At 33.9% G+C, this 27,213-nt stretch overlaps 1 protein-coding gene and 2 pseudogenes across 7 annotated transcripts in view; 1 reads left to right on the top strand and 2 right to left on the bottom strand.

Moving 5' to 3' along the window:
- The first annotated feature begins 204 nt into the window (after nt 1–204).
- Nucleotides 205–27,213, top strand: part of ZUP1 (zinc finger containing ubiquitin peptidase 1) — a 27,431-nt gene continuing 422 nt past the window's right edge. Inside the window, exons 1-10 of one of the 7 annotated variants that reach the window (XM_019741366.2) lie at nt 216–849; nt 2,085–2,660; nt 10,824–10,934; nt 14,215–14,333; nt 15,937–16,105; nt 19,148–19,336; nt 19,636–19,801; nt 21,860–22,011; nt 23,115–23,335; nt 26,051–26,390. In XM_019741366.2, coding sequence (XP_019596925.2) covers nt 2,099–2,660; nt 10,824–10,934; nt 14,215–14,333; nt 15,937–16,105; nt 19,148–19,336; nt 19,636–19,801; nt 21,860–22,011; nt 23,115–23,335; nt 26,051–26,107 — 1,746 coding nt within the window. In that variant the 5' untranslated portion in view covers nt 216–849; nt 2,085–2,098 and the 3' untranslated portion in view covers nt 26,108–26,390. Of the gene's footprint in view, nt 850–2,084; nt 2,661–10,823; nt 10,935–14,214; nt 14,334–15,936; nt 16,106–19,147; nt 19,337–19,635; nt 19,802–21,859; nt 22,012–23,114; nt 23,336–26,050; nt 26,392–27,213 lie in introns of those variants that run through there. The other 6 variants (XR_012496722.1, XM_019741367.2, XM_074333479.1 and 3 more) reach the window with 6 other exon arrangements.
- On the bottom strand, nt 9,155–10,290 carry LOC109452444 (eukaryotic peptide chain release factor subunit 1; annotated as a pseudogene).
- On the bottom strand, nt 12,660–14,267 carry LOC109452446 (HIG1 domain family member 1A, mitochondrial; annotated as a pseudogene).

Raw genomic sequence — 27,213 nt, 5'->3', positions numbered from 1 at the left:
CAAAGTTTGTTCATTGTTTCCTCAAAAAGACATTGGCTAACTACATTTGTCCTTTCTATAAATAACCCAGTTTTATTTCCTACTATGAAGGAAAACTTATCATTATCAGTTTATTATTTATTTCTGTGCCAGAATGTAAGCTTCAAATGACCTGGATTTTGTGTATTTTGATTACTGCTGCAGTTCCAGTTTCAATCAGAATGCCTTTCTAATAAACACTCATTAAATATTGTTGAATGAAATAAGGACTGAACCATAAAAATAAGGTATTAATACATATGGTCTTGCAACCTTGAGGCAAGAACCTGTTTTAGTCGTCCTCTATCTGTGGAGCATCGTTTGGAGTGTGACACTTGCTAGCACTATAAGCCCTTTGGTAATAGAATAGAGTACTACTCAGGCCCTATACAGTGGATACTGTGGACTCGTGTAATGAATGCCCTAGGAGCCGCCCTAGTAATTCATTCAGAAAGACCTCAGAGCCTAGTGTCTCTCCTAGTAAATTAGGAGTCGGAACCCTAATGGGAGGATGGAAAAATGACTACAACTTCCAGAATGCAGTACAACCCAGACCGGCGCATGCTGGGAGCCCTCCCCTTCCGGGAACAGAGGAGAAGCTTTTTTGAATGTGATACTGGTGGCTGAAGTCTTTTGAAGTCGCTGGTTCTTTTCTCCGTTAACCGAATCTCTGGATGAAGAAAGGGCCTGCCTTTGTCTTTCAAGCCCGGAAAGGTAATCAACGCCGCTCACGTATTCCTCTTCCGGGGAGCCAGATGCTGTCAGCTCCTGGCGTGTAGAAAGAAACTGACGGTCCCAGCCCTCATTTCCCAGGCCCAAGTCTTTGACCCAGTAAGTGTCTGAGCTTGTTTCGTGTCCTGGGTCGGGACGTTGGAGAGGACCTTTGGGCAGACTCGGCCTGGCTGCATTCTGGCCCTTCCCGCCTCTCTCATTGCATAGCCGTCCCAGCACCTGTCCCCCGCCTCCTTACAGCTCTCACGCAAAGTGGGAGTTGAAGTGTATCCTTCTGTGTCTAGTCGTGGCCCAGCCACGGGAAAAGAAGAAACTCTGGTGTGACGTTCTTTACACTGACGGATTGGGGAAATTTTCTTCTAAAACCGGACTATTTTCACTTCTCTAAAGGGAAATGAGAAAAATAAGAACAGTGTAGGGAGTTCTTATAAAGCTAAATTTATTTAAATGATGGGAATAGTTTCCATATCTTTTTTTTTCCTGTTTGTTTTTAAATAGTCCTCAGCTGAACGATGGTCTGTAGTAGGAAGGTTGTGGCGGTGCTTTTAAAAAATATATTTATTAGCAAAATCACTTTTTGTCGGTAGCCAGTACTTTTAAGTCCATAAAACTCAAAAGTGACTGCTGATTTAGTGCAACTTATTCTATAGACGGAACCTCAAAGAGGATGTGTATTACCTAAAATTCTGAAACCACAGATTATAACCCAGTTATTTTAACTCTGGAATCAGTGTTCTTTTCTACTATGCTCACTCCTTCTATTCTTTAGGTTGAGAGTACAGCCCCTGGAGCCTGACTGGGTTCACTTTCTGCCTGTTGTGACATGTCTGAGCCGGGGTTTACTCCATATAGTATTATAATGGTACTTAAATTAGTTTGATATGTGTAAAGCTCTTTAACTGTTAACTGCTATTGTTAAGATGTGTTTATTTACCCTCCCCATCATTAACTTTAAGGTTGTGTATTTAGATACATCAGTTGATAAAACTTCTTTGTTTTCTCTTACCTGATTTTTCTTACCTGAGCAATTTTATAAATGTTACTTTTTTTCTACCTCAGACCAGACACACTTCTTGAAATATTTGAAAAATTATTTTTTTTAAATTTGAATTATTACCTTTGTTTTATTGAAACTGTAAACTTAAAATACAGTAGTGAAATTTTGGTTGAAATTTATAAGTTTGTATATTTGAGGAACAGTAAGTACATTGAAAATTTCTTCATCTAAATAATCCAGTTTTAAATAAATTTAATTGTTCCAAATAATTTTATAAAATGCATTTTCTTTTTCTCCAACGCTTTCTAACTTAACATGATATTGTGTTCTTTTCTAGCTACCTGATGTACCATGCTTTCTTGTGATATTTGTGGTGAAACAGTAACCTCAGAACCAGACATGAAGGCTCACCTCCTAATTGTTCACATGGAAAATGAAGTTATATGTCCATTTTGCAAGTTGTCAGGTGTGAATTATGATGAAATGTGTTTTCATATTGAAACTGCTCACTTTGAGCAAAATGAACTAGAAAGAAACTTGGAGAGGGTCAACACAAGACAGTATGAAACTTCAGATAACACAGAGGACAACACCCTACAGTGTAGAATGGAAGTTAATTCAAGTATTCATTCAGCTTGTGCATCTAATCATCCGAAAATTTCAGCTCAAAGCCTGCCTAAGGATGGTACTTTAAAACATAAAGCCTTTTACTCGGAGAACTTAACTGAGTCTAGAAAATTCCTGAAAAGTAAGGAAAAACAGTGTGACTTATCCAAAATAAAAGGATCAAGTTATGAAACAATGTATGGTCCTCCCGATTGTCCATTCTGTGGAAAAATAGAAGATTGTAATCAAGACATGGAAACTCATGTGAAAACAAAGCATGCCAATCTTTTAGACACTCCATTAGAAGGTAAAGTGTTCACTTTATATAAAAAGTAACAGTAGTCTCTGTTTAAGAGAATTTTGAGGCAGATAATAGTAAATGTTCAGCTACATTGAGAGTAGTTTTCTAGGGAGAAATATACTCAGTCCAATTTCCAGAGGGTGTTCTTTTACTTACCACCAACCCAGTGGACTGTCTCAGACTGATTTTCCTTTATTGCGTTCTAGTTTGATTCTATTATGATTAGAAAACACACTCCTATTATTTCAGTTCTTTAAAATTTGTTGAAACTTGTTTTATGGCCCAAGATAATGGTGTGTGATCTACCTTAGTACAATACAAGTTCCATGGACACTTGGGGCAACAAAGTGTATTCTGGTGGTGTTAGGTGTTCTGTATTTATCAGTTAGATCATGTTTTTTGATTGTGTTCAGATCTTCTATTTCCTTGGTAATTTTCTGTGTAGCAGTTCTACCAGTTTTTGAAAAGGGGTTGAAGTCCCCAATTGTAATTGCATATTTGTCTATTTTTCCTTTCATCTCTATCAGGTTTTATTTCATGTATTTTTTGAGGCCCTGTTGATGCATGCACATTTAGGATTGTGTCTTTTTCTTACTATTGGATTTTAAGAGTAATTTATATGCTTTGGATACAAGTCCTTTATCAGATACGTGTGTTGCAAACATTTTTTCCCAGTCTGGGATTTGTCTTTTCATTCTATTAACAATGTCTTTTGCAGAGCAGTTTTTACTGGTAATGAAGTGCAACTTGATTTCTTTCATGGATTGTGTTTTTGGTGTTGTATCTAAAAACATGAAACCCAAGGTCACCTTTCGTATGTTATCTTATAGAAGTTTTATAGTTTTGAATTTTACATTGAAAGCTATGATTCATTTGAGGTATATTTTGTAAAAGGTGAAAGAAAAGTGTCAAGATTTGTTTTTTTAATTAATGTTATTTTTTAGAGCAATTTCAGGTTCATAGCAAAATTAAACAGGAAGTACAGAAAGCACCCGTATAATCCCTTTCCTCAGAGACTCACAACCACCTCCCTATCAATAATATCCTGTATCAAGTGATAACATAAGTCATAATCAGTGAATCTACGTTGACACATTGCTATCACTCCAAGTCTGCAGTTTAAATAAGGGTTCACTTCTGGTGTTGTATGTTCTATAGGTTTTGACAAACGTATAAAGACATGTACCCACCACTGTAGTATCCTACAGAATAGTTGCACTACTGTAAGAATTCTCTCCTCCCCCTCTTCATCCTTAGCCAAACACTAATATTTTTACTGTCTTCATAGTTTTGCCTTTTCCAGAACGTCATAATTTAAATCAGGGGTGTCCAAATTGCGGCCTGCGGGCCAACTGCGGCCCGCAATCCATTTTTAATTGGCCCGCAGAAAATTCCAAAAATATATTTAGTTTACTTAAATAAACAAGGTGAGGCAATACGTACTTCACCTCGAGTGAGTGGCCCGGCTGTTTCTGTATTTTACCGCATGTGGCCCTTGGTAAAAAACGTTGAAAAAAGTTTGGACATCCTGATTTAAATCATATAGTATATAACTTTCAGATTGGTTTCTTTCACTTATTAATATGTATTGAAGTTTTCTCCATGTCTTTTCATGGCTCGATAGCTTATTTCTTTTTAGTATTGAATAATATTTCATTGTCTGGATGTACCACAGTTTATTCATTCACCTACTGAAGGACATCTTGGTTGCTTCCAAGTTTATATTATAAATTATAAATAAAGCTGCTCTAAACATCCATATGCAGGTTTTTCTGTGAAAAGTAGTTTTCAGTTTATTTGGGGGAAATACCAAGGAACCCAGTTACTGCTGTTTAGTTTAACCCTGTTTAGTTAACCCGGTTAGTGTGTTTAGTTTTATAAGAAACTGCCAAACGGTCTTACAAAGTGTCTATCATTTTGCATTTCCACCAGGAATGAATGAGAATTTCCCGTTGCTTTACATCCTTGTCAGCATTTGGTGTCAGTGTTCCAGATTTTGGCCATTATAATATGAATATATATGTAGTGGTATTTTGTGTTAATTTGAAATTAATAACATGGTGAACATCTTTTCATATGCTTACTTATCTGCATATCTTCTTTGGTGAGGTGTCTGTGAAGGTCTTTGGTCCATATTTTAATCTGGTTTTTGGTTTTCTTGTTAATTTTTAAGAGTTCTCGATATATTTTGGATAACAGATCTTTGTCACATGAGTCTTCTGCAAATATTTTCTCTCATTCTGTGGCTTGTCTTCTCATTCTCTTGACATTGTCTTTTGCAGAGTAGTTTTTTTATTTTAATGAAGTTCCACCTTATAATTATTTTGTACATCGAACATGCCTTTAAGTGTTACATCTTAAAAGTTATCACTATACACACAGTCTTCTAAGTTTTCTCCTGTGTTCTAGGAATTTTATAGTTTTGCATTTTACATTTAGGTCTATGATCCATTTTCGAGTTAATTTTTGTGAAGGGTGTTAAGGTCTGTGTCTAGATTCACTTTCTTTGTGTGTGGATGTCCAGATGTTTCAGCACCATTTTTTGAAAAGACTATCTTTGCTCCATTGTAATGCCTCTACTTCTTTGTCAGATATTTGTTGACTGTATTCATGTTGGTTTATTTCTGGACTTTCTATTCTGTTCCACTGATCTATTTGTCTTTTCTTTTTCTTTGTGTGTTGATGTCCAGATGTTTCAGCACCATTTTTTGAAAAGACTATCTTTGCTCCGTTGTAATGCCTCTACTTCTTTGTCAGATATTTGTTGACTGTATTCATGTTGGTTTATTACTGGACTTTCTATTCTGTTCCACTGATCTATTTGTCTTTTCTTTTTCCAGTACCACACTCCCTTGATAACGGTAGTTCTGTAGTAAACTCAGGAAGTGTCACTCCTCCAACTTTGTTCTTTGCTATTGTGGATCTTTTGCCTCTGCACATAAACTTTAGAATCAGTTTGACAATATCCACAAAATAACTTGTTGGGATTTTGATTGGGATTGTATTGAATCTGTAGATCAAGTTGGGAAGAACCAACATCTTGGCCAATATTCAATTTTCCAATAGTGAAGAAGAAGAAATATTTCTCCATTTATTTAGTTGTTCTTTGATTTCCTTTATCTGAATTTTGTATTTTTTCTCACATTTTCTCACCATTAACTATGATGTTAGCTGTAGGCTTTTTGTAGATATTCTTTATCAAGACAAAGAAGTCCTTCCCCATTCCTAGTTTGCTGTGAGTTTTTATCATGAATAGGTGTTGGATTTTGTTGAGTGCTTTTTCTGCACTTCACGTGATTTTTCTTCTTTAGTCTGTATGTGACGGATTACGTTAATTGATTGATGAATGTTGATTCAGCCTTGCTGACTTGGGATAAATCCCACTTGATCAGAGTATAATTTTTATACATTCTTGGATTTGATTTTTTAATATTTTGTTGAGGATTTTTACGTCTCTGTTTATGAGAGATACTGGCCTATAGTTTTCTTGGTTATCTTTGTCTGGTTTTGTTATTAGGGTAATGCTAGCCTTATAGAATGAATTAGGAAGTATTCCCCTTATTTCTATTTCCTGGAAGAGATTGTAGAGAATTGGTATAATTTCCTTCTTAGTTGTTTGGTAGAATTCACCAGTTAACCCATCTGGGCTTGGTGTCCAGGAATGTTATTAATTGTTGATTCAATTTCTTAGTATATATAGGCCTACTCAGATTACGAGCATCTCTATCTTGTGTGAGTTTTACCTCATTGTGTCTTTCAGGGAATTGGTCTATTTCATCAAGATTATCAAATTTGGGAGCATAGTTGTTCATAAAAATTCCTTTATTTTTGTCTATGAGACATGTAGTGATTGTCCCCTGTTCTATTTCTGATAATTAGTAATTTGTGTTCTCTCTTTGTTAGAGGCTTATTGATTTTATCAGTCTTTTCATAGAAACAGCTTGTGATTTCATTGGTTTTCCCTATTGATTTTCTGTTTTTAATTTCATTGATTTCTGCTCGTTTTTACTATTTCTTGTCTTCTGCTTACCTTGGATTTACTTTTTCTAGTTTCCTGATGTGGAAACTTAGATGATTTAGACCTTTATTCTTTTCTGATATATGCATTCAATGTTATAAATTTCTTTCTAAGCAATGCTTTTGTGGCATTGCACAAATTTTATTGTACTTTAATTTTCATTTAGTTCAAAATATTTGTTAATTTCCCTGGAGATTTCTGTGATGCATTATTATTTAGACATATGTTATTTAATCGCCAAGCGTTGGAGGATTTTCCAGCTATCTTTCTGCTAATTTCTAGTTTAATTCCATTGTGGTCTGAGAGCAGACATTGTATGATTTCTATTCTTTAAATTTCTTAAGGTTTAGTGGCCTAGAATTTGTTTTATGGCCTAACACGGGTCTGTATTGATGGATGTTTTATATGAGTTTGAGCAGAATGTGTATTCTGCTATTGTTGGAGGAAGTTGTGTAGAGGTGTGAATTATATCCAGTTAATTGATGCTCCTTACTATTGAGTTCAACTAGATCCTTGTTTTCTGCCACCTAATCTGTCTACTACTGATAGAGGAGTGTTCAATTCTCTAACCATTGTTTTCTCTTTGCAGTTCTATCAGTTTTTGCCTCAGGTATTTTGACAGTCTATTGTTAGGCACATACACAATTGAGGGTTTTCACGTCTTCCTGGAGTATTAAATCCTTTATTATTATGTAATGCCCCACTTTATTTCTGATAACATTCCTTGTTCTGAAGTCTGCTCTCTCTCAATATAGCTACTCCTGCTTTTTTATTTTTTGGATTGAGGCCAGCATGGTGTATCTTTATCCCTTTACTTTTTTACTCTATACGTATATTTATATTTAAAAGTGAATTTCTTGTAGACAACATGTTGGTAGATCTTGTTTTTTGACCTCCTGTGACAGTCTGTCTGTGAATTGGTGCATTTAGATGATTGACATTTAAAGTGATTATGCCTATAGTTGGATTAATATCTATCATATTTGTTGTTTTCTCTTGTTACCCTTGTTCTACTTTTTTTGTCCTGTACTCTTTCTCTGCCTTTTGTGGTTTTAATTGAGCGTTTTATATGATTCCATTTTCTCTCTATTGAGAAAGACAGTTCATGCATACAGTCTTTTCACTCCTATTTGGCCACATAAGCATGGGTCTTCCGCCTGAAACACTTCCTTATCAAGAGCTACAGAGGCCTCACAGCCTGTGTTGGATTGTTGGATTTAGTCCCTTGTGTGGATATATCTCTATGTTTACTACGAGTAAAGTGTTGTTCCATCCAGTGCCTAACTGCACTGTTTTCCATGGTGGTTCTGATACCAAGATGTTCGTTCTGACTTCTACTCCTGATAATTGCCAGCAGATGCTGCTTGCTCAACATTCTCCTTTCTTAGCATATCAATTATACCTCTATTTTTAGTTTTTTTAATGGTTGGCCTAGAGTTTGCAGTATACATTAACAACTAATCCAAGTGTACTTTCAAATAATGCTCACTATACCACTGCATGGGTATTGAGTACATTATAATAACACCAAATTTCTCCCCCCGTCACTTGTATCATTGCTGTTATTCATTTCACATAAACGTAAGTATACATATAATACATACATATATATGTATACATAATTGAATACATTGCAGATATTTTTATTTTGAATAAACTTATCGGTTACATCAATTAAGAATGACAAAAACACAAGTTTTTCTTTTACCTTCACTTCTTCTCTGAGGCTTGTCTTTTATGTATATCCATATTTCTGAACTATATCATTTTCCTTCTTTCTGAAGACCTTTTGACATTTTTTACAAGCAGTTCTACTGGTAACAAATTACCTCAATTTTTGTTTGTCTGAGAAATTCTTTATTTCTCCACTTTTGAAGAGTAATTTTGAAGAATACAGAATTCTAGGTTGGTGGGTTTTTTTCCTCTGGACACTTTATATATTTCACTCCCCTCTGTTACTACTTGCATGGTTTCTGAGGAAAAGTCGGATGTAATTCTTATTTTTGCTCCTATATAGGTAAGGTGTTTTTTTCCTTCTATCTTCTTTCAAGATTTTTTATCTTTTATTTTCTGAACTTTGAATATGATATGTCTAGGTATAGGTTTGTTGTTTGTTTATTTGTTGACATTTACCCTGCTTGGTGTTTTCAGAGCTTCCTAGATCTGTAGTTTGGTGTCTAACATTAATTTGAGGTAAATTCTCAGATGTTATTGCTTCAAATAACAATAGCTCCTTTCTTTCTTCTCATATTCCTATCATATGTGTTACGCCTTTTATAGTTCTCCCTCAGTTTGGGATACTTTCCTTTTTTTTTTGGTCTTTTTTCTCTTTGCAGTTTGGGAAGAATCTCTTGTCATATCCTCAAGCTCAAGCATTCTTTCTTTAACAATGTCCAGCCTGCTAATGAGCCCATGAAACATTTCTGCTGGTGCTTTTTTATCTCTAGCATTTCTTTCTTTCTTTTTTATGATATTAATTCTATTAACTTTCTACAGCACCAAAAGTATTTTTATTTATATGTATGAAAGTTAAATAAAAGCTTTTCCCCCCCATAAAATACAAGAGCAACCAAGTTCACCATCAAATAAAAGTGAAAACTGGGTTTCTTTTTAAATTAGTCCAAAGTGGCATCTAGGAATTTAGCTGTTGGCTGCTGCTCTGACTCCATGACAAACCAAAGTATAGAGTTGGTTCTGGTTTTGTTTCCATTTCTTTCACTACCTGATGCTCATGGATTAAATTCTGGAAATCGTCCAGTTGTAAGGCAGGGATCTGTTTGGATTCCACCAAAGGTATGCCCTTTGGGTTGGATGCTGGAGGGTGAAGCACAATTTGCAGGACCCATATCAACTACCTAGTATTCATCAAGGTAAAAAAATTCATTGTTTCCTCCTTGGTATTCCATTCCCTGGAAATCTACTTGGTACTGCAAGATAACTCCAATTCTACCAAATTCTTTCATAAACTGGGATGCTTCTTGTGAATTATCTGAGAGAGTTTCCAATGTAGCTCCAACTATTTTATGGTTGTTAGCAAACCATTCCAACAGTGGCATTTTCTCAGCCAGCTTATATTCCTGTTCCATCTGTGAAATGAAATGTATCCTTCTCTTGTTCTGCAGTTAGATATTTTCTCCTTTTCTGTGCCTTGGCAATGAGAAACATATCTCATTGTATCCAAATTTTCATAAACTGTTCCCAGAATCTCTGCAGCTTTCATGTTCAAAGTCTTTAATGTATAGTCAGCTCCAAAACAGTACTTGTCTGTGTCCTAGCTGATTTCATCAAAGTATTGTTGGATTCATTTCTTCTTTTGAATGACTTCACTTTGCAAAGTAAATCAGCAGATAACTTAATACCTTGGCTCCTATTTTCACCACCATAGGATATATCAACTAATTTTAAGACTTTAGATTGCAACCTCTGATCAAACATAGGAGATTGACTTAGTTCCGTTTTAAAGTCAGCTGATCCAGCTAAAATGAGTCCAGTCTCATTCACTTTGTTCGCAGAAATCAATAGCTGCACAGCAGTCTCAGCTACTTTCCATGCGTAGTTACTCCACTTGCAAAGCAGGCCTTGCATGTATGGATTGATCAGTGCTTTCACTCTGCCCATCTGGGTCCCTCTTTGGTGCCCAGGATTGGCCAGGTCTTGGTCTTACAGAGGTAACACTTCTTCTGTCCTGGACACGTTGTACCTATTTGCCGGCAGTGCTGGTTGATGGATCCAGCTTTTTGATTTCCTGCTCCATACTAGGTAGTATGATCCCCAGTTCCTAGCTTTATGCTGAATGCTTGACTTGTGCATCTTACCACTTAGTTTGGAAAGTGCTAAGAATTTAGCCTCTAAAATTCGTATCTGGACTGGCCCCCCTACATACCATTTTAACTTTTCTTTCAACTTTGCTTGTTTTGAGTACAGATATGAATGTTTGTAATATTTTCTTTTATTACAGTGGTAAGAAAGGTTTGTGCTTATGCTCAGTCTTCCATCTTAACCCTAGAAATAGAAAAAAACAACTTTAAATCAATTTACAAAGAGCTTTTATTTCTTTAATAAGGTTTCTGGATGGTAGACAATCTTTGACTTGGGGTAAAAAATTACAAAGTTTTAAAAATAAAACCAGTTGAATTATATCTCTAACACAGATTGTGATCAACCACTGTATGACTGCCCTATGTGTGGACTCGTCTGCACAAATTACCATATTCTCCAGGAACATGTTGACTTGCATTTGGAAGAAAGCAGTTTTGGACAAGGTATATATATATATATGTTTAAAAATAAGACTGCCATGACTTCACTTCTACTTCCTAGGACACATATCTAATTTTTAGATTAGTGATACATAGAGAAAAAAAAGCATACTGGTTAAAAATAAATCTGTACCTTTAAAGAATTCTAATCTAGCTTCAAGGTTTTTGTAGAAGTCGTTTCACAGAAAAATTGTGAAGGATGAACTATTGTGACCAGCAATTGAACTACAATTGTACATCAGTGTTTTGCCCCTGACTGCCAGTATTTAGTAGACAATGAAATATTGTGCAATTTTTTCCTTCTTTCTTTTTTTTAAAAATTAAAGTTTATTGGGGTGACAATTGTTAGTAAAGTTACATAGATTTCAGGTGTACAATTCTGTAATACATTATCTGTATCTCACATTGTGTGTTCAACACCCAAATCGTGCAGTTTTTAAAAATCTGTTTGATTTGGAAGTTGAGGCCATTCTTTCAGCAGTTAGAAGTAACTGAATTTAGCATCTGGTCGGCAAAAATTGTTGAACTAGGAAGCTGCCATATGGCACATACAAAAAATAATGTGAACTACGTGACTAAAAAGTTTCTCAAGTGCATTTCCAGCTGCTTGCCCAGATTCTTATGCATATTACCACTTAATAGTTTTATGTAACTATAAAAGTTTTCCTCTTCATATATATATATATATATATATATATATATATATATATATTTTTATATATATATATAAATATATATATATATTTTTTTTTGATGTGTTCACTTACTTTAATAACACTACATTTACCATGTTGTCACCATGGAATGTAAATTCAGGTTACACAAGAGAATTTCACAAGTACAGTAAAGCCTTCTATAGTACACCAAAATTTGTGTATATCTGACCAGCTTGCTCATAAATCATTAATCACTTCTATTATAGGTAATTTGTTTAGCTTAACATGTATAATTCTTACAGAGACAATAAACATACTGCACACATTTAAAAAGTGTTTTCCATTATTTGCATTAGCACTTAAAATACATGTTTCTATTTCAAGATGACATTTAAAAATTATTCTAACAGCAGCAAAAATATAATTCTGTAATTACAAAAGAGCTAATCTGGGATCCATAATTAAATTATTTTCATGTTTGCAAGTATGATTCTGAAATAAATACTACCTTCTAGCAGCCCTGCTATCGGCATTTTAGGTTTGGCTTAAACACACAAACACATACATTTTCAGTTGTGGGGAGGCTTGTAACATTGCATGCCATGCAGTCTTCTGAAAGGGTTCTTCAAAAGCTGACCAGCCCTACAAACTGAAGTGCTCATTCAGGCAGGGAGAAAAAAGTTAAATTAACATGGGCAAATAGGATTCTTACATAACATCAAAAGCATATGATATTCTGCAACTGGGAATACTTCAGGATTGGCATGTTGTCCTCTTTAGAACTAATTATATCAGAAGAGTTGAACAAGGTGGACATTTTACCACTATCAAGTGTATTTAAAAGTGACATGTTTCTTATGTGCTAAATGACTCCCCTGAATGATGTACTTCGTGAACTAGTCACTAGTAATTTAGTCACCAGGCAAAACAAGCCTGTAAGAAAGGAAGCCAATATTCAAATTACTGTGTTATTGTCTGACACACCCAAATGCTTTATTTTCAACACAAACATAACCTCAATATGAGATGTCTTACTATAGCAAGATCACCAACCACACCAAGACAGCATCTCCTAAGGTTTAGGTTTTGCCCAGAGTTCCTGGTACACGGAATGCCCCAAAGCAACGGTCATTGCTCCCACAACAAAGCCTTGAGCTGCCCTGCGCATGTGGATGTTTTGGTATTTCCCCTGCTCTTTAATTTATGTAATCCATACGCAACAATTGCTGCAAAATCTGCCATTCCGATGGGGACAAATGGTGCCTCTTTAGCTTTCGGATAAGTTTAGATCCCTAATCTTCATCATATGAAGAAAGAGAAATATCTGTGTCAGTTGACATAGTGGTTAAAGAATCTTCAAAGAACAACAGGCTCTCTCAAACTTCAACTGGCTTTTGACCCCCGCCTACACGTGCCCTGTGGCCAGCTTCTCTTCCCGTATATTTTTAATGTGGTATTGTTTTAAGAAATCATATGGCATCTTAGAAGTGGGACGATCCTATGTGAGTTTCACAATCCCAAAGAAACAAATATAAAGCAGACCCTAAGAGAAACCAGTTGTATTCTGCTGGATTTCAGTTTTTTAAGGTACTTAGACATTACCTGTTAATGCAGGGGTCTTTTGTGTTCTAGTGACAGCGGGCCTAGTAGCAGTCAGTGATCTCCATGGACAGGATTACCTGTTCACTCAGACAAATCTCAAGATAAGAGTTACTGTAGCAAAAACGGAACAGTCTTCTACTCTTTTGGTTCTCTACTAACTACTGTGGAAGAATAACCCTCTGAAGCTCAATGTCTGATAATTCTTTCTTTGTTTATGATAGGCTTTGTATGGGTACATAAATTATTCTGTAATCAATAGTGAGTAATGAGAGAAAGATACGGTCTGGGTAAATCACTGTACATAGTCCCAAGTACACTAAAATTCAGTTGGGAATTGCATATCTCCAATAATGGAAGTGGGGACCAAACAGGAACATGTAGCAGAGGCTGAGAGATTTGAAAGTAAGGAAAGAATATTCAAAGACATAATTAAACCATCCAATTGAGAGGTCAAGGAGACAAGATACTGGCCAAAGCCACTGACTAATGGATCTATGGGACACTGGGTAGAGTGAAAATGGCATGCTGTTGCAGAGTTGTACTATTTGTTTGGGACCAGACTTAAGTTATGACCTAAAACCTATGCTTTGCAAACATTTTTATGCTCTTTATTACCCTCCCTTCCCCCGCGTTCAGTATTTCTTTAAAAAAACAACCCATCTGCCTGATTTGTGTTAATGAGGAGTACCAGTGAGGGTGTTACTAAATTTCTCTTAAGTTCTGGTTTCTTCAGTAGTTAATGATACCCAACTTCCTAAGGTTATTGTAAGGATCCAAATGAGATAATTAATGAAAAGTGCTTGTCACAGCCTGAATACTCAGTGAATATTAGTGATTTAAATGGAGATTATACCCTTACAGAAGCAGTTTAAGTTCTGCTAGATTTATATTCATTGTTTCCATGACATCATAGATATGAATGACAAAATAATAACATTTATTCCATTTTAAAAATACATATTTACATATAATAAGTTTTGATTTCAAATAGTTATTGTATTCTAAACATGAAACATATCTGATAGGAATGGATAGAGTCCAGTGTTCTAAAGATCTAGAATTGGCTCACCAGCTTCAACAAGAAGAAGACAGAAAGAGATCTGAAGAATCAAGACAAGAAATGGAAGAATTTCAGAAGCTGCAGGTACATAGATTAATGACAGTTACCATATTCTAGTTTGGCAGAGTTCTTATTTTTGAAACATGCTGTCAAGACTTCAGCCTATTATATTTGTCCTTGTTATTATGCAAAATATTTTTTACATAGATATTTTATAGTTCATAACAGCCACCATTTATAGGTACTCATCCTGGTCACTTAAGCACTCCATATGTAGTATTTAAAAATCTTCACAACTCCATGAAGAAGTTATTTTAGACTTTTATTTTGTTTACGGATAAAGAAATGAAGATTAAGAATGCTTAAGTAACTTACCTTACTCAGGATCCAGCATTAAATGGTAAAGACTGGATTCAAATCTATGTTAAGTTGATGGGGCATATTAGGAAATTGAGACTCAGAATTTAAGGATTTGTTTAGGTACTTAAAAGAGAAACTGAGAATTAATGTCCCGAGTCTTAAATTCTTTTAACGATTGTAATTCAGACATTTAGAAAGAGCCATTTTTAATGGAAAATGCTTTTTGATGATATTTTAGACTTCATTTACCTTAGGTGGATGGTGGTATCTATTGAACTAAACTGGCAGCAGCTATTGTATTTGAATTTATTTAAATTTTTAATAGATTTTTCTACTGTTTTCCATCCTAATTTACTGTGGATTATGGTGTCATCTGTGCTAATAAAGCTCATAGAGTTCTTAAATGTTCTATTTCTATGTGCTAATAGGATAATGTGTAAATAAAAAGGGTTTATGATTGAATAGATTTGAAAGTGTTCAGTTAAACAGGTTGTGTACTTCAGGACTTCTCAAATCCTTTTAATATACTAATGTAAATTGTGCATACCATAATTTTCCCAAACTTACTTGACTTCTGACTTTTTTCTCAGACTTCTCACACATGGCAATGTGTGAGAATATCTAATTCTTTCCTTGGAATATCTAATTTAGGCTATTTTTCTCATTGGTGATTCATTTACTTGTAAAATATTTTCTCACCTGAATTCAGAAAAGAAAAGAAAATTGTTTTTTTCTAAGTCTTCTTGCCTTACATAATGTTGAACATTATCAATACAAAAAGTTTCCAATATTAAGGGAATTTCTTATGTAACTTTGCAAGTTAATTGTTTAGATCTCAGAAACTTTTCCATAGAAGCTGTTTTATACCTATTATTTGAGTCTGTTCATTGTGCAGAAACGTAGTTTATTTACTACGTAGAATGAATGCCTGAATGAATTATGCAGTAAGTAGGACTTTGTACTCTAGCCCGGGAGCCAAATAACAAGTAGTAACAGGTTTCCTTGAAAAAATCAGCAGTACGTTCAGAATTTATTTACCTTTCACAGGAAGGTAGATGAGTTTAGTAGGAAGACAGGATTCTCGACTTTCCCTACTACAAGGAAAACGAGTCTCTTGCCACAGTGATTTATAGAGAAGGGCTATTACTAACTCAGGGATTTTGTGTGTGTGTGTGATTTATTTTTTATAAAAATCTTTTTGAGCTGTATAAAAGTCTATAGACCAGTGTGTTTTAAATGCATTTCCAGAATAATGAAACTGGTAAGTCCGTTTCCTCATTGAGTTAAAGGGACATAAAAATAAGTCATTTGTTTTTATGTTCATCAGCGACAATATGGTTTAGATAATTCTGGAGGGTACAAACAACAGCAACTCCGAAATATGGAGAAAGAAGTAAATAGGGGAAGAATGCATCCATCTGAATTTCATAGAAGAAAAGCTGATATGATGGAATCACTAGCTATTGGTATTGATGATGGAAAAACAAAAACTTCTGGTGAGTACTTAAACATCAAAATCATGGTTTTAGTCTTCCATACATCACTGAAGTAATAATCAGAATTACTTGAATTTTGCTTAATTTCCATAATCCACAGTTTATAAAGATTTAGATAAGACAATATGTTCAAATAATTTTTTAAAATGTGTTGTTTTGAAACTTCTAAACTTCTATTTTTACAGTGAATAATTCACTTTTAAAAAGCTTCACTTTTTTATTAGTTTCATGTATACAAAACAATGTAATATTTAGACATTTACATCCATCACAAAGTAATAACCTCCCCAATCTCCTACCCCTCTGACATCGTATATAGCTGTCACAATTCCACTGTCTCTATTCCCTATGCTGTATTCCACATCCCGTGACTACATGTATATTTAATTATAGTTGATATTCAATATCATTCACTTTCAGCTTCACTTTTATATTGTGTTAACTTACTTGGCATTTGAAAATGAACCTTTCAGAAGATTTTATTGAGTGCTTATTATGTTTTAGATGAATGCTGTCTAATAGAAATATAAGTGAGCCACAATTTTCCATAGTCACATTAGAAAACATACAAAGGACCAGGTGAAATTAATTTTAATATTTAAACCCAGTATATCCATTATATTATTTCAACATGTGATCAACATTGAAAACTACTGTTGAGATATTTTGCAGTCTTTGTACATTCTTCAAAGTCCAGTGTATATTTTATACTTTACAGAATATCTCAATGTGCACAAACCACATTTCAAGTGCTCAATAGCCACATCCGTGTAGATAGTGGCTACCATATTGTTCAGAACAGTTTTAGACACTAAGACCTTTTTCACCGGGGATGCCAAAAACATGTATACAAGTGGACACTTTGGTCAGCGTTGCTCAAGCAGTAGTTTATGGTAATCAAAAGTGTCTGGACGTTGATGGTAACCACTTTGAGCACCTCTGTAATTGCAGAAGTCAAACGTGACTTGTATTCATATTTTGTTATCAGTATATATTGAGTATTACAATTTTAATACAGTTTTCTTTCTTAAAATGTATATACATGTTTTTGGCACCCTCTGGATATACTTTAATAGGGTATCATTTAACTGTCAAACATTCTCTTGTGTAATGTTACATTTTTCTGGATGAGGTAATTGTGACTTAAGAGAGGGAGAGGCTAAATTACTTTCCCAACGTAAGGTTACATAGCTAGTAATTGGCCCAGCTAGTGTTTACAATCAGTTTTGCCTTGCTCTGACGAATGCCTTTTTTCCTGAAGTTTCTAACATTTTAAAAAGTATATCTATTAGTGTAGTAAAAAAACAAAAAACAAAGAAAACTTATATGGAAACAGCTTTGATCCCACCACCCAGCTTTTTTGAATCTTAATATTTTAAACCTGTAAAGCCTTTTATACATATATTAAACCCCTTGTGTACCCCTCTCTGATTCTAATCTCTCCTCCTCCTCTACCAAGAGAACCATTATATTGAATTTGGTATTTATCCATCTCCTATATGTTTTAGTATTTTACCATATATGTAGGTTTCCATAAATAATATGTAATAGTTTGTGTTTGAACTACATAAAAATTGTTTTACAGTATGTATGCTCTAATTTGATTTGCTCAAATATATTGAATCTTACAGTTGTATGCCATTCGTTTTGACTGCTGTGTAGTATATTTCCTTGGATGAATTATATGCAACTTAGTTTTCTGTTTTCATGTTGACAGACATTTAGGTTGTTTCCAGTTTTTCACTCTTATAAATTATGAACAGGTCTTCTTCAAGAGTTTGTCTCATATTGCATCCAGAACTGGAAATACAGTGCTAAGTTAAAGGGCATGTGCGTCTTTAACTTTGTTAATGTTATTGTGAAACTGTTTTCCAAAATGGTCATAATCTACTTTTGCATCAGTATATTTTCACTCACACTTTGTATGGTGACACTTTTTAATTTTTGCCATTTAATACAGTATGAGATGATAACATCTCTTAATTTGCATTTCCCTTATTACTTCTGACGTAGTTTCTTCAGTAAATAACCTATTTCCTTCCTTTGTCCTTTGTCTATTGGATTTTTTTTTTCTTATTAATTTGTGGGAGTCCTGTAAGTATTCGGGATTCTAATTCTTTGTTGATTAAATGAGGTGCAAATATCTTCTTCAAGTCTGTAATTTTGCCTTTAAATTTTGTACATGGAGTCTTTAATTAGTTTTAGATTTGAATATTATCACATTTCTCAATCTTTCCCTTTATTTGTGTCCTAAGTGTCTTGTCTAAGAAACTTCCCCATCTTTGAGATCAGAAACATATTCCTTTATATTATCTTTAAATACTTATACATTGCTTTTCATATCTTGACTTTAATCCACTTGGAATTTTTTTATACATATGTATGAAAGAGGGAGGCAAAGAGAGAAAGAAAAGGTGTGGTTCAAATATTTTCCCCTTATTTATAATAATACTTAAAGTTCTCATTGTTTGTATATCTCAGTACCATTTAGTGAATCTATACTTTTGCCACTTATTTGTAGGACCATAAGTCATATATTTTCATATATCCATGGGTCTGTTTCTGAAGGCTAACTTTATACTTCTTTAAGGGTCTCCACATAAAAAGTTTCAATGTGGAATGGGAGATCCCAGCAGATGTATAATATGATTCATTAGGGTATTCAGAAAGAAAATATTAGAACTTCTGTTTGTTTTTAATTTATGTCATCCTTTAATTTCTATTTGTCCATGTATTTTAGAGTTACTATAGAATACACTAATGTATACATAATTTAAAATAAATATATCTGTAAAAGATTATAAAACACTGCCCTGTAATATACTATGTCCTTTTGCTAAGCTGCCTTGAAAGTTAGAAGTGATTGCTTTAGTAGCAAAGCAGGACATGAACTAAGGTTATATCAGTAAAAAGATAAAGATGGAATTGATAGGATTTAGATGTGGCGCTTGAAGGACAGATTGATATTAGAAATATATTAGACAGCCATAGAAAGATGATAACTAATCCTTCTAAGTTTCCTAAATCTCTTTTCTACTTTAGGAATTATTGAAGCGCTTTATAGGTATTATCAGAATGCTGCCACAGAGGTGAGGCATGTGTGGCTTTCTGCAGCGGTGGATCACTTTCAGTCATCTTTTGGTGACAGAGGTTGGGGTTGTGGTTATAGAAATTTCCAAATGCTACTTTCATCATTATTACAAAATGACGCTTACGGTGACTGCCTGAAAGGTATGTGAAATACAGTACTTTGAACTTGTCATTTGATAAAGTACATATGATATGGAATGAATTGATATGTAGTAGGCACAATTGATTAATAGCTGTAATGAAGAAGTATTCGGGTGGATATTTGCGTTAAAAACATGAATTCTTGTTGGAGGAAGAGAAACCGATACAATAGAAGATGTCAGAAATAATTGTTTAAAAACTGTATTGTAGGTTCCCGTATTGTGTATGGTGTTATGCTCAATGATATTATTTAGCACTTTAGTAACTGTAATGTAACATGTTTGCTTGTATGATTTTAGGTATGTCAGTTCCTTGTATTCCAAAAATTCAGTCTATGATTGAAGATGCATGGAAGGAAGGTTTTGATCCTCAGGGTGCCTCTCAACTTAATAACAAGTTACAGGGAACAAAGGCCTGGATCGGAGCATGTGAAGTATATACACTTCTGACTTCCCTAAGGGTAAAGTATGTACCTAAAAAGCCAAGTTAATATTATTGTCATATCTGGGAGGTTTTATTGTTTTGTTTTGTTTTGTTTTTCTATCAAATGATAGTTAAAAAATAAAATTTAAGTAGCATTGAAAGGCTTATGATGACAACCAGCTACTCATACCCTTTCTCAAGCACCTCTCTATTCGCAAGTCCTTTTTCTCAGAGGCAGCTGTCACTTCCATTGTTTTTAAATAATATGCTTTCATGGCTTTTTCTTGGTTCATCAGTTTTAGACATTAACTGTTGCATTCCCCTTACATCTCCCACTTGTTCACCCTCAATCCTTCTAACATGGTTGAATCTCAGTTTTTATGAAGTTAAAAGAGTTTTCCATCATGACTGAAATATTATTCATTGCTGATTTTATTTTCTTTCCTGAAAGTTTTAACTTTTTTTTCTTTGAATTAAGAATTGCCTTTCCTTTTCCCTTTTGCTATTTGACTGCATCAATAACTTGGTCTCAAGTTATTACAAACACTCCACTATTATGTAATCTGAGGCTCTTCTTATTCCTGGACATCTCTGTCTGGAAGCTGTCAGTCCTCTTCACTCTAGTCTAGATCATTTGCTTTCTAGATCCCCTCCGCAGCTATAATCGTGTAGCATTTCTTCATTGTTTTCTTGAATTTGAGACTGGATTTTTCCTGGATTCCATGACTTTCTTTATTTTGGATTACTCTCTTTTGCTTGAACACTTCCTTCATTAGCTTCCTAAAAACTTCCAGAGAAAATAAATAGGTTGTACACACAGGAATGAAAATCAGGTGGCATCTTACATTCTCAATAGTAATACTGATTCAGCTATATTAATGGAAACTTTGCCTTTAAGCTTCATGACTCTGTATTTCCTTTTATGTTTGTTTCTAAGTAATTTAGGCAGTGTTTTACATCATTTCTACCATATTAATTGATTAGATTCAGAGGTAAAAATATACCTTAAATTATAAATAGAAAGCCTAATGTGTGTATAATAACTTTCTTGAATTATTTAAATTGAAAGGACGTTTTAAGGAAAGGACATTTTCCATCTAAAATACCTGATGTATCCAGAGTTTTTCTTGGTAACTGAAAGTTTAGTTTTTCAACAAAGCCTTTTTGTAGGTAACACTTGAATTTGTTTACTAGTTATTTAAGTGTCTTCTTTTGGGTCTCTATGAGTTATACTCTAGGGTGCTATTCAAATTCTAAATCTAAACATGCAGTCAACTGCTAACCCAACAGCACTGTTCGAATTTTTTAACAATTTATTCAAAAGTTCACTTTGACATTTAAAATTCAGTAGTAATCAGTTTGAAAGTTATCAACATTAAACTTACTGAGGCTAAAGAGAGCAACCATTACAATTTGAATGTATTGGGAAATTTTATTGCCAAGAGAGACAAGGACAGGATATCTGCACTATACTTTAAAGTGAAAATAAATATTTTTTAAAATAATTTTGTTTATTCAAGACTGACTTCTTCTTGAGGAAACGATGCTACCAGGCCTTGTGCCAAATAGGAGATAGATGGGGATACATACAGGTTTTTCTATGATTTTTACAGGTATTCTTTTCTTGTCTATTATTGGAATTTGAAAGAACTGACAGGAAAAATAATCAGGAGATTTTTGATAGATGTTAATAGCTGTTGAGGAATTAAAATTAGAAGTCGGCCTCTCATTGTTTATCAGGTTTAGAGGCTTTAGAATAAAAGCTGTGTCTCAGGTTATATGTAGATGACTTTTAAAAATCAAAGATGATCCTCATTTACTATTCATGCATCTTCTATTCTGTTTCATTACTATTCATGTCAGAAAAAGTAACTTAGGTAAGTCATCCACCTTATTATGAAGTTATTAAAATAAGGATTTTTTCATAAAATGATAGTTTTCCAGATAAATAATGAAATTTGTATTTATTTTCTTTCTTCTTAGAAAAATGATGAGATAAAATTAGTTCTAAACTAAGAGTTTTTTTATTTTGATGACTCCACTGATGAAAATATTTTTTATAATATTCTCTAAATAATCCATTTATCAATTTTTTTATAGGTGTCATATTATTGATTTTCACAAGTCAACTGGTCCTTTGGGTACGCACCCTCGCTTATTTGAATGGATATTGAATTATTATTCTTCAGAAAGGGAAGGGAGTCCAAAAGTAGTGTGTACAGCTAAACCTCCTATCTATCTTCAGCATCAAGGTTAGTATAACACATAGGTAATAAGTTTAACTTATAAGAATATGTCTTTGTAAGACAACTGATTGGCTTTTGTGTTAGGACAGGTTAAGATTCTGATAAGATAAGGGAGAGGAGGGGAGTATTGTGACAATAGTCTGTCTGATTTTCACAGCTACATTTTAATTATAATACATTCCTGAGTAATGAAAGATGATAAATAACCCTGGCATCTTCAGGGCCGCCTGGTTCACTTTCTTTATTGCTCATCCTTTACTTTTTTCAGGTCTTTAACCATGTGTCACTTCAGTGACACCTTACATGATTACGGTATTTAAAATTTCATCTTATTCCAACCCCCAACCCTGGCATTTCTTATCCCTCTTCCTGCTTTATTTTTTGTTTTCTCTAACACATTATGTACTTTGCTTATTTTTCTTGTTCATAGAGTATTTCTTCCTATTCAAATATAAGCTCCATGAAGGCAGGAATGTTTGTTCTATTTGCTTTTGTATCACTAACTGCCTGGAATAGTGCCTATATATACATATTTGATAATTTTTTTTAGATGGATAATTTTGATTGACAAGAATCAGGAGAAATAAATGTTAGAAATTTCATCATTTAGGAATACAAGCTATAAAGGTTAAGCCCTCTCCATTGAAATTCTAGTATGTATAAATTTACTTTTTTTTTTTTTTTACCGTTCGGAACCATGAGAATTTTGTTCAATGGTAGGTAAATTTCAAATCCTTTCATTTGAGGTAATTTGAATAAGGAGGAACAAGGGATTAGGAAAGAAAAACTAAAATATATGACACAGTAAGAGTAGAATTTTTTGTAACGAAGCCTTTAGAAAACTAAAATTGAACAAAAGAAAACTGAGGGTTAGGAAGTAAAACTAAACTCTTGTGTCTTAGGAATGAAAGAGCTCAGATATCTCCATGTCAGAGGCACTGACTCACTGTATTTATAGTCTAAACACACATTTGAGCACACACTATATACACAAAGAGAGTATATAGTGTATGTGTATAGTTACATATATATATATATATATATATATATATATATGTATAGCTATACATACACATACATGTATCTATAACTTTTATTTTTTTTGATAGGTCATAGTCGAACAGTTGTTGGAATTGAAGAGAGAAAAAACCGAACATTATGTTTACTAATATTTGATCCCGGATGTCCTTCTCAAGAAATGCAGAAACTATTAAAGCAAGACATGGAGGCTAGCAATCTCAAGCAGCTTCGGAAATTTGTGGGAAATTTAAAACATAAACAATACCAGATAGTGGCAGTAGAGGGTGTTCTTACTTCAGAGGAGAAAGTTGTAAGTATCTAAATATTTATTATGTTATGCTTCATAAACAAATTTAAATTTTTAGTTAAAATCAGTATTATCCCTTTGTATATCCTAACACTATATTCTATATCATTAAATTGGCAAAGATATTTTGTTTTTATGTTATTTAATTTCTGGATTGGATGTCTTAAATTTCAAATAGTCTCTAACTACTTTCAAATACTTTACTCATAGCTTCTTAAAAATACTCAGTTTTGGGCCGGCCCGGTGGCTCAGGCGGTTAGAGCTCCGTGCTCCTAACTCCAAAGGCTGCCGGTTCGATTCCCACATGGGCCAGTGGGCTCTCAACCAGGTTGCCAGTTCAATTTCTCGAGTCCCGCAAGGGATGGTGGGCTCTGCCCCCTGCAACTAAGATTGAACACGGCACCTTGAGCTGAGCTGCCTCCCGGATGGCTCAGTTGTTGGTTGGAGCGCGGGCTCTCAACCACAAGGTTGCCAGTTCAATTCCTCGACTCCCGCAAGGGATGGTGGGCAGCGCCCCCTGCAACTAAAATTGAACACGGCACCTTGAGCTGAGCTTCCGCTGAGCTCCCGGATGGCTCAGTTGGTTGGAGCCTGTCCTCTCAACCACACGGTTGCCGGTTCAACTCCTGCAAGGGATGGTGGGCTGTGCCCCCTGCAACTAGCAAAGGCAACTGGACCTGGAGCTGAGCTGCGCCCTCCACAACTAAGACTGAAAGGACAACAACTTGAAGCTGAACAGCACCCCCTACAACTAAGATTGAAAGGACAACAATTTGACCATTGTTCCCCCAATAAAGTCCTCTTCCCCTTCCCCAATAAAAAAAAAAAAAAAAAAAAAAATACTCAGTTTTGTAAAAAATAATTTAGGTTTTTTTTGTCTCAATACATTTTATTACTACTTTTTTTTAAATTTATTGGAGTGACAATGATTAGTAAAATTACATAGGTTTCAAGTGTACAATTCTATAATACATCATCTATATATCACATTGTGTGCTCATCACCCAGGGTCAGTTCTCCTTCCATCACCATATATTTGACCCCCTTTTCCCTCTTCAACGACTCCCTTTCCCCCTTACCCTCTGGTAACCACTAAATTTGTCTATGTCTATGAGTTTTTGTTTCTTTGTTTGTCTTGTTCCTTTGTTGCTTTCAGTTTTATATTCCACATCTGAGTGCAGTCAGACTTTTTCTCTCTGACTTACTTCGCTTAGCAAAATAATTTAATTTTTAATGTCAAGTGAATGATGAAAAATGGCAACCATGTGTAACATAAATGATAAGAAAACCTAAATCATATTGGTCTTATAATTACTGTGTATGAAATGTGATTCATGTGATTTCTGAGGCTCTGTGTTGTGCACTTGGATATACACAGTTCTAGAATTTGACTTCAATACAGTTGCTTCTTTATCCCTTGCAGTTAAGTGATCAATGGTGCATTATACAAAAATTTTGAGGAATTGAAAACCTAGAGTTTTTAGAGTTCAAGTCTAGAAAGTGTACAGTTCTCGGAATTTTAAAGGAAAAAAATGTCCCTACTAGAGTACTTCACATGGATTTGTTTCTCTCTAAAGAGAGAAGAGACAGAGGACTAAAGAGGAGCATTTATGGAGAGTAAGGATCATGGGGGAAAGGACTAAAATTGTTTGAAATGAGAGCTAGAGCTAGGGTAATCTTTTTAGTCTCACAACTTGGGATATAAAGGCAAGGATTGTTTAAAAGGTTATTCAATTTAGTTATGATACATTAAAGATCTTTTTTGCGATGACTTAAATGCCAAAATTGCATTCATTTTTTTTCACCATTATTAATATGGCTAAATAAAATCATAGGTTAATTTTAATTATTATAAAATACAAAGATGCTTGTTTACCAGTATACAGATAACTTTTGAGAGCTTAGGTAGGTTAAATATTATCATAGAGTCTAGCAAAACATTTAATTAGCTGTTATCTTTGGTTTAGGAAACTGAGACCTTGTTGATGGTGTTAGAATTCTAAAAATGAACATTTGTTACTGTTCCCTTTTTTTTTCTTTTCTTTTTTGAGTCATGGAAAGTAGCTGTATCTTTAGCCATAAGAATCAGAACTTGGCTGACACTGTACAATACTGCCAGATAGAGAAAGAATAATAATTATAATATGATTATAATTGCATTACAGGTCTTTGAATAACATCATTTTGTTTAACATCAATTTGGTATAACGTTCATGAGATACTGCAGGAACTTCTTTCATGTTTATATCAATTAGCCTATGATAAAATTGGTTTTGTTATACATCATTCCACTTAAAGTCGCAGAATCCATTGACTCTATTAAGTGAGGACTTAGTGTATTAATACCATATTTCCCTAAAATAAGACCCTGCCGGACCATCAGCTCTAATGTGTCTTTTGGAGCAAAAATTAATATAAGACCCGGTATTACATTATATTATACCCCGTATTATATTATAATATAATATTAATTATATCGTATCATATATCATATTATGACACCCGGTCTTATGTTATATTAAAATAAGTCCAGGTCTTATATTAATTTTTGCTCCAAAAGACGCAGTAAACTAGGTCTTATTTTCGGGGAAACATGGTAAAAGTTAACACTTGTATAATGCTTACTTTCTACTAGGTGCTATCCTAAGCACTTCACATGTATTAATTTAATCTACACAACTGCCCTATAAGATAGGCACTGTTTTTCCCATTTTCCAGATGTGGATGCCTATTCTCAGAGGAGTTGTTATATTCCTAAAGTCACACAGCTACTAAGTAAGAGTCAGGATTCCACTTCAGGCAACTTACATCCAGAGCCTTGCCCTAAGGTACTTCTTCTGAGAGGATAAAGGCTCATAGTTTCATGTTTGCTAAGCTTTTGTGTGAACAAGTTCACATTTATTGTTGAAAAGGTAGGATATCATATTTTGAAAAATGAAAAAAATCTTGCCAGTTTAACATAACATTGTGTTTGCATATTGCTTGAAACCCTTTGTTTTTGTTTTTTTCTTTCTAAGTTTCTGTGTCTTACAGTTATTCTGTCCTTTTTAACAGTGGAGTTGTAGGAGTTCAGCAAGTATTGATGTACTAATGTACTGATTTATCTGCAAACCATCAGATAGAAATTTGCAGCTTTAAGGGCAGAAGAGGGATTTTACTTTTTTTTGTTTTTACAGCTCATTTTTAAAACATCTTTTTCCTCCTAAGTGATAACTACAATTTTAATTATAGGAACAAATTTTGTATTTTAAAGTATCCCAAAATATAGATATTTATAGATATTTTGTTTTGTTCGTCATATTTGGACTTAAATTAATTACAATATTTTAATAATCATGCAACTGTCATTCAAGGAGAGCAATCAGTTCTTCAGAAAAAATTTTTTTATCTTGGCAACGGTCTTATAATTACCATAAGACATTTATTTATTCCATATATGTTTTTTGAGTATTAATTCCAAAGTCTGTTCTTAATGTTGGAGCACTTATTTTACAAAATATCTCCTAAACAAATTCAGTCAAATAATAATAAATACAAATCTACTTAATAGCCATGTTCTTCAATTTCTTTCACATTTAATCCTTATACTCTTAACTTGATTTAGCTTTGTTTTTATTTAGCTTGGTATAATATGCCTTGATATGTAAGTCATGTTGTAAAAATAGTACAAACATTTAAGTTTTTTAAGGCCATAATTAAGAAGATGATTTTCTTATAGTTTCTGTTCATAGCCCTCTCTCTCTATTTCTCCTTTGCTCTGTTTTCACCTGTCTCTCCCTCTCTGACTTTGAGCAGCATTTTTATTTTTGACTCATTATTCCATAAAAAGTGAAATTTTCTTTTTACTTCTTTCTGTTTTGTCTTTATCTAGAATTTTATTT

The sequence above is a fragment of the Rhinolophus sinicus genome, linkage group LG05 (assembly GCF_036562045.2).
Source record: "Rhinolophus sinicus isolate RSC01 linkage group LG05, ASM3656204v1, whole genome shotgun sequence".
Lineage (NCBI taxonomy): Eukaryota > Metazoa > Chordata > Mammalia > Chiroptera > Rhinolophidae > Rhinolophus > Rhinolophus sinicus.
The sequence above is the reverse complement of the archived record's forward strand: the minus strand, read 5'-3'. Positions and strand labels throughout refer to the sequence as shown.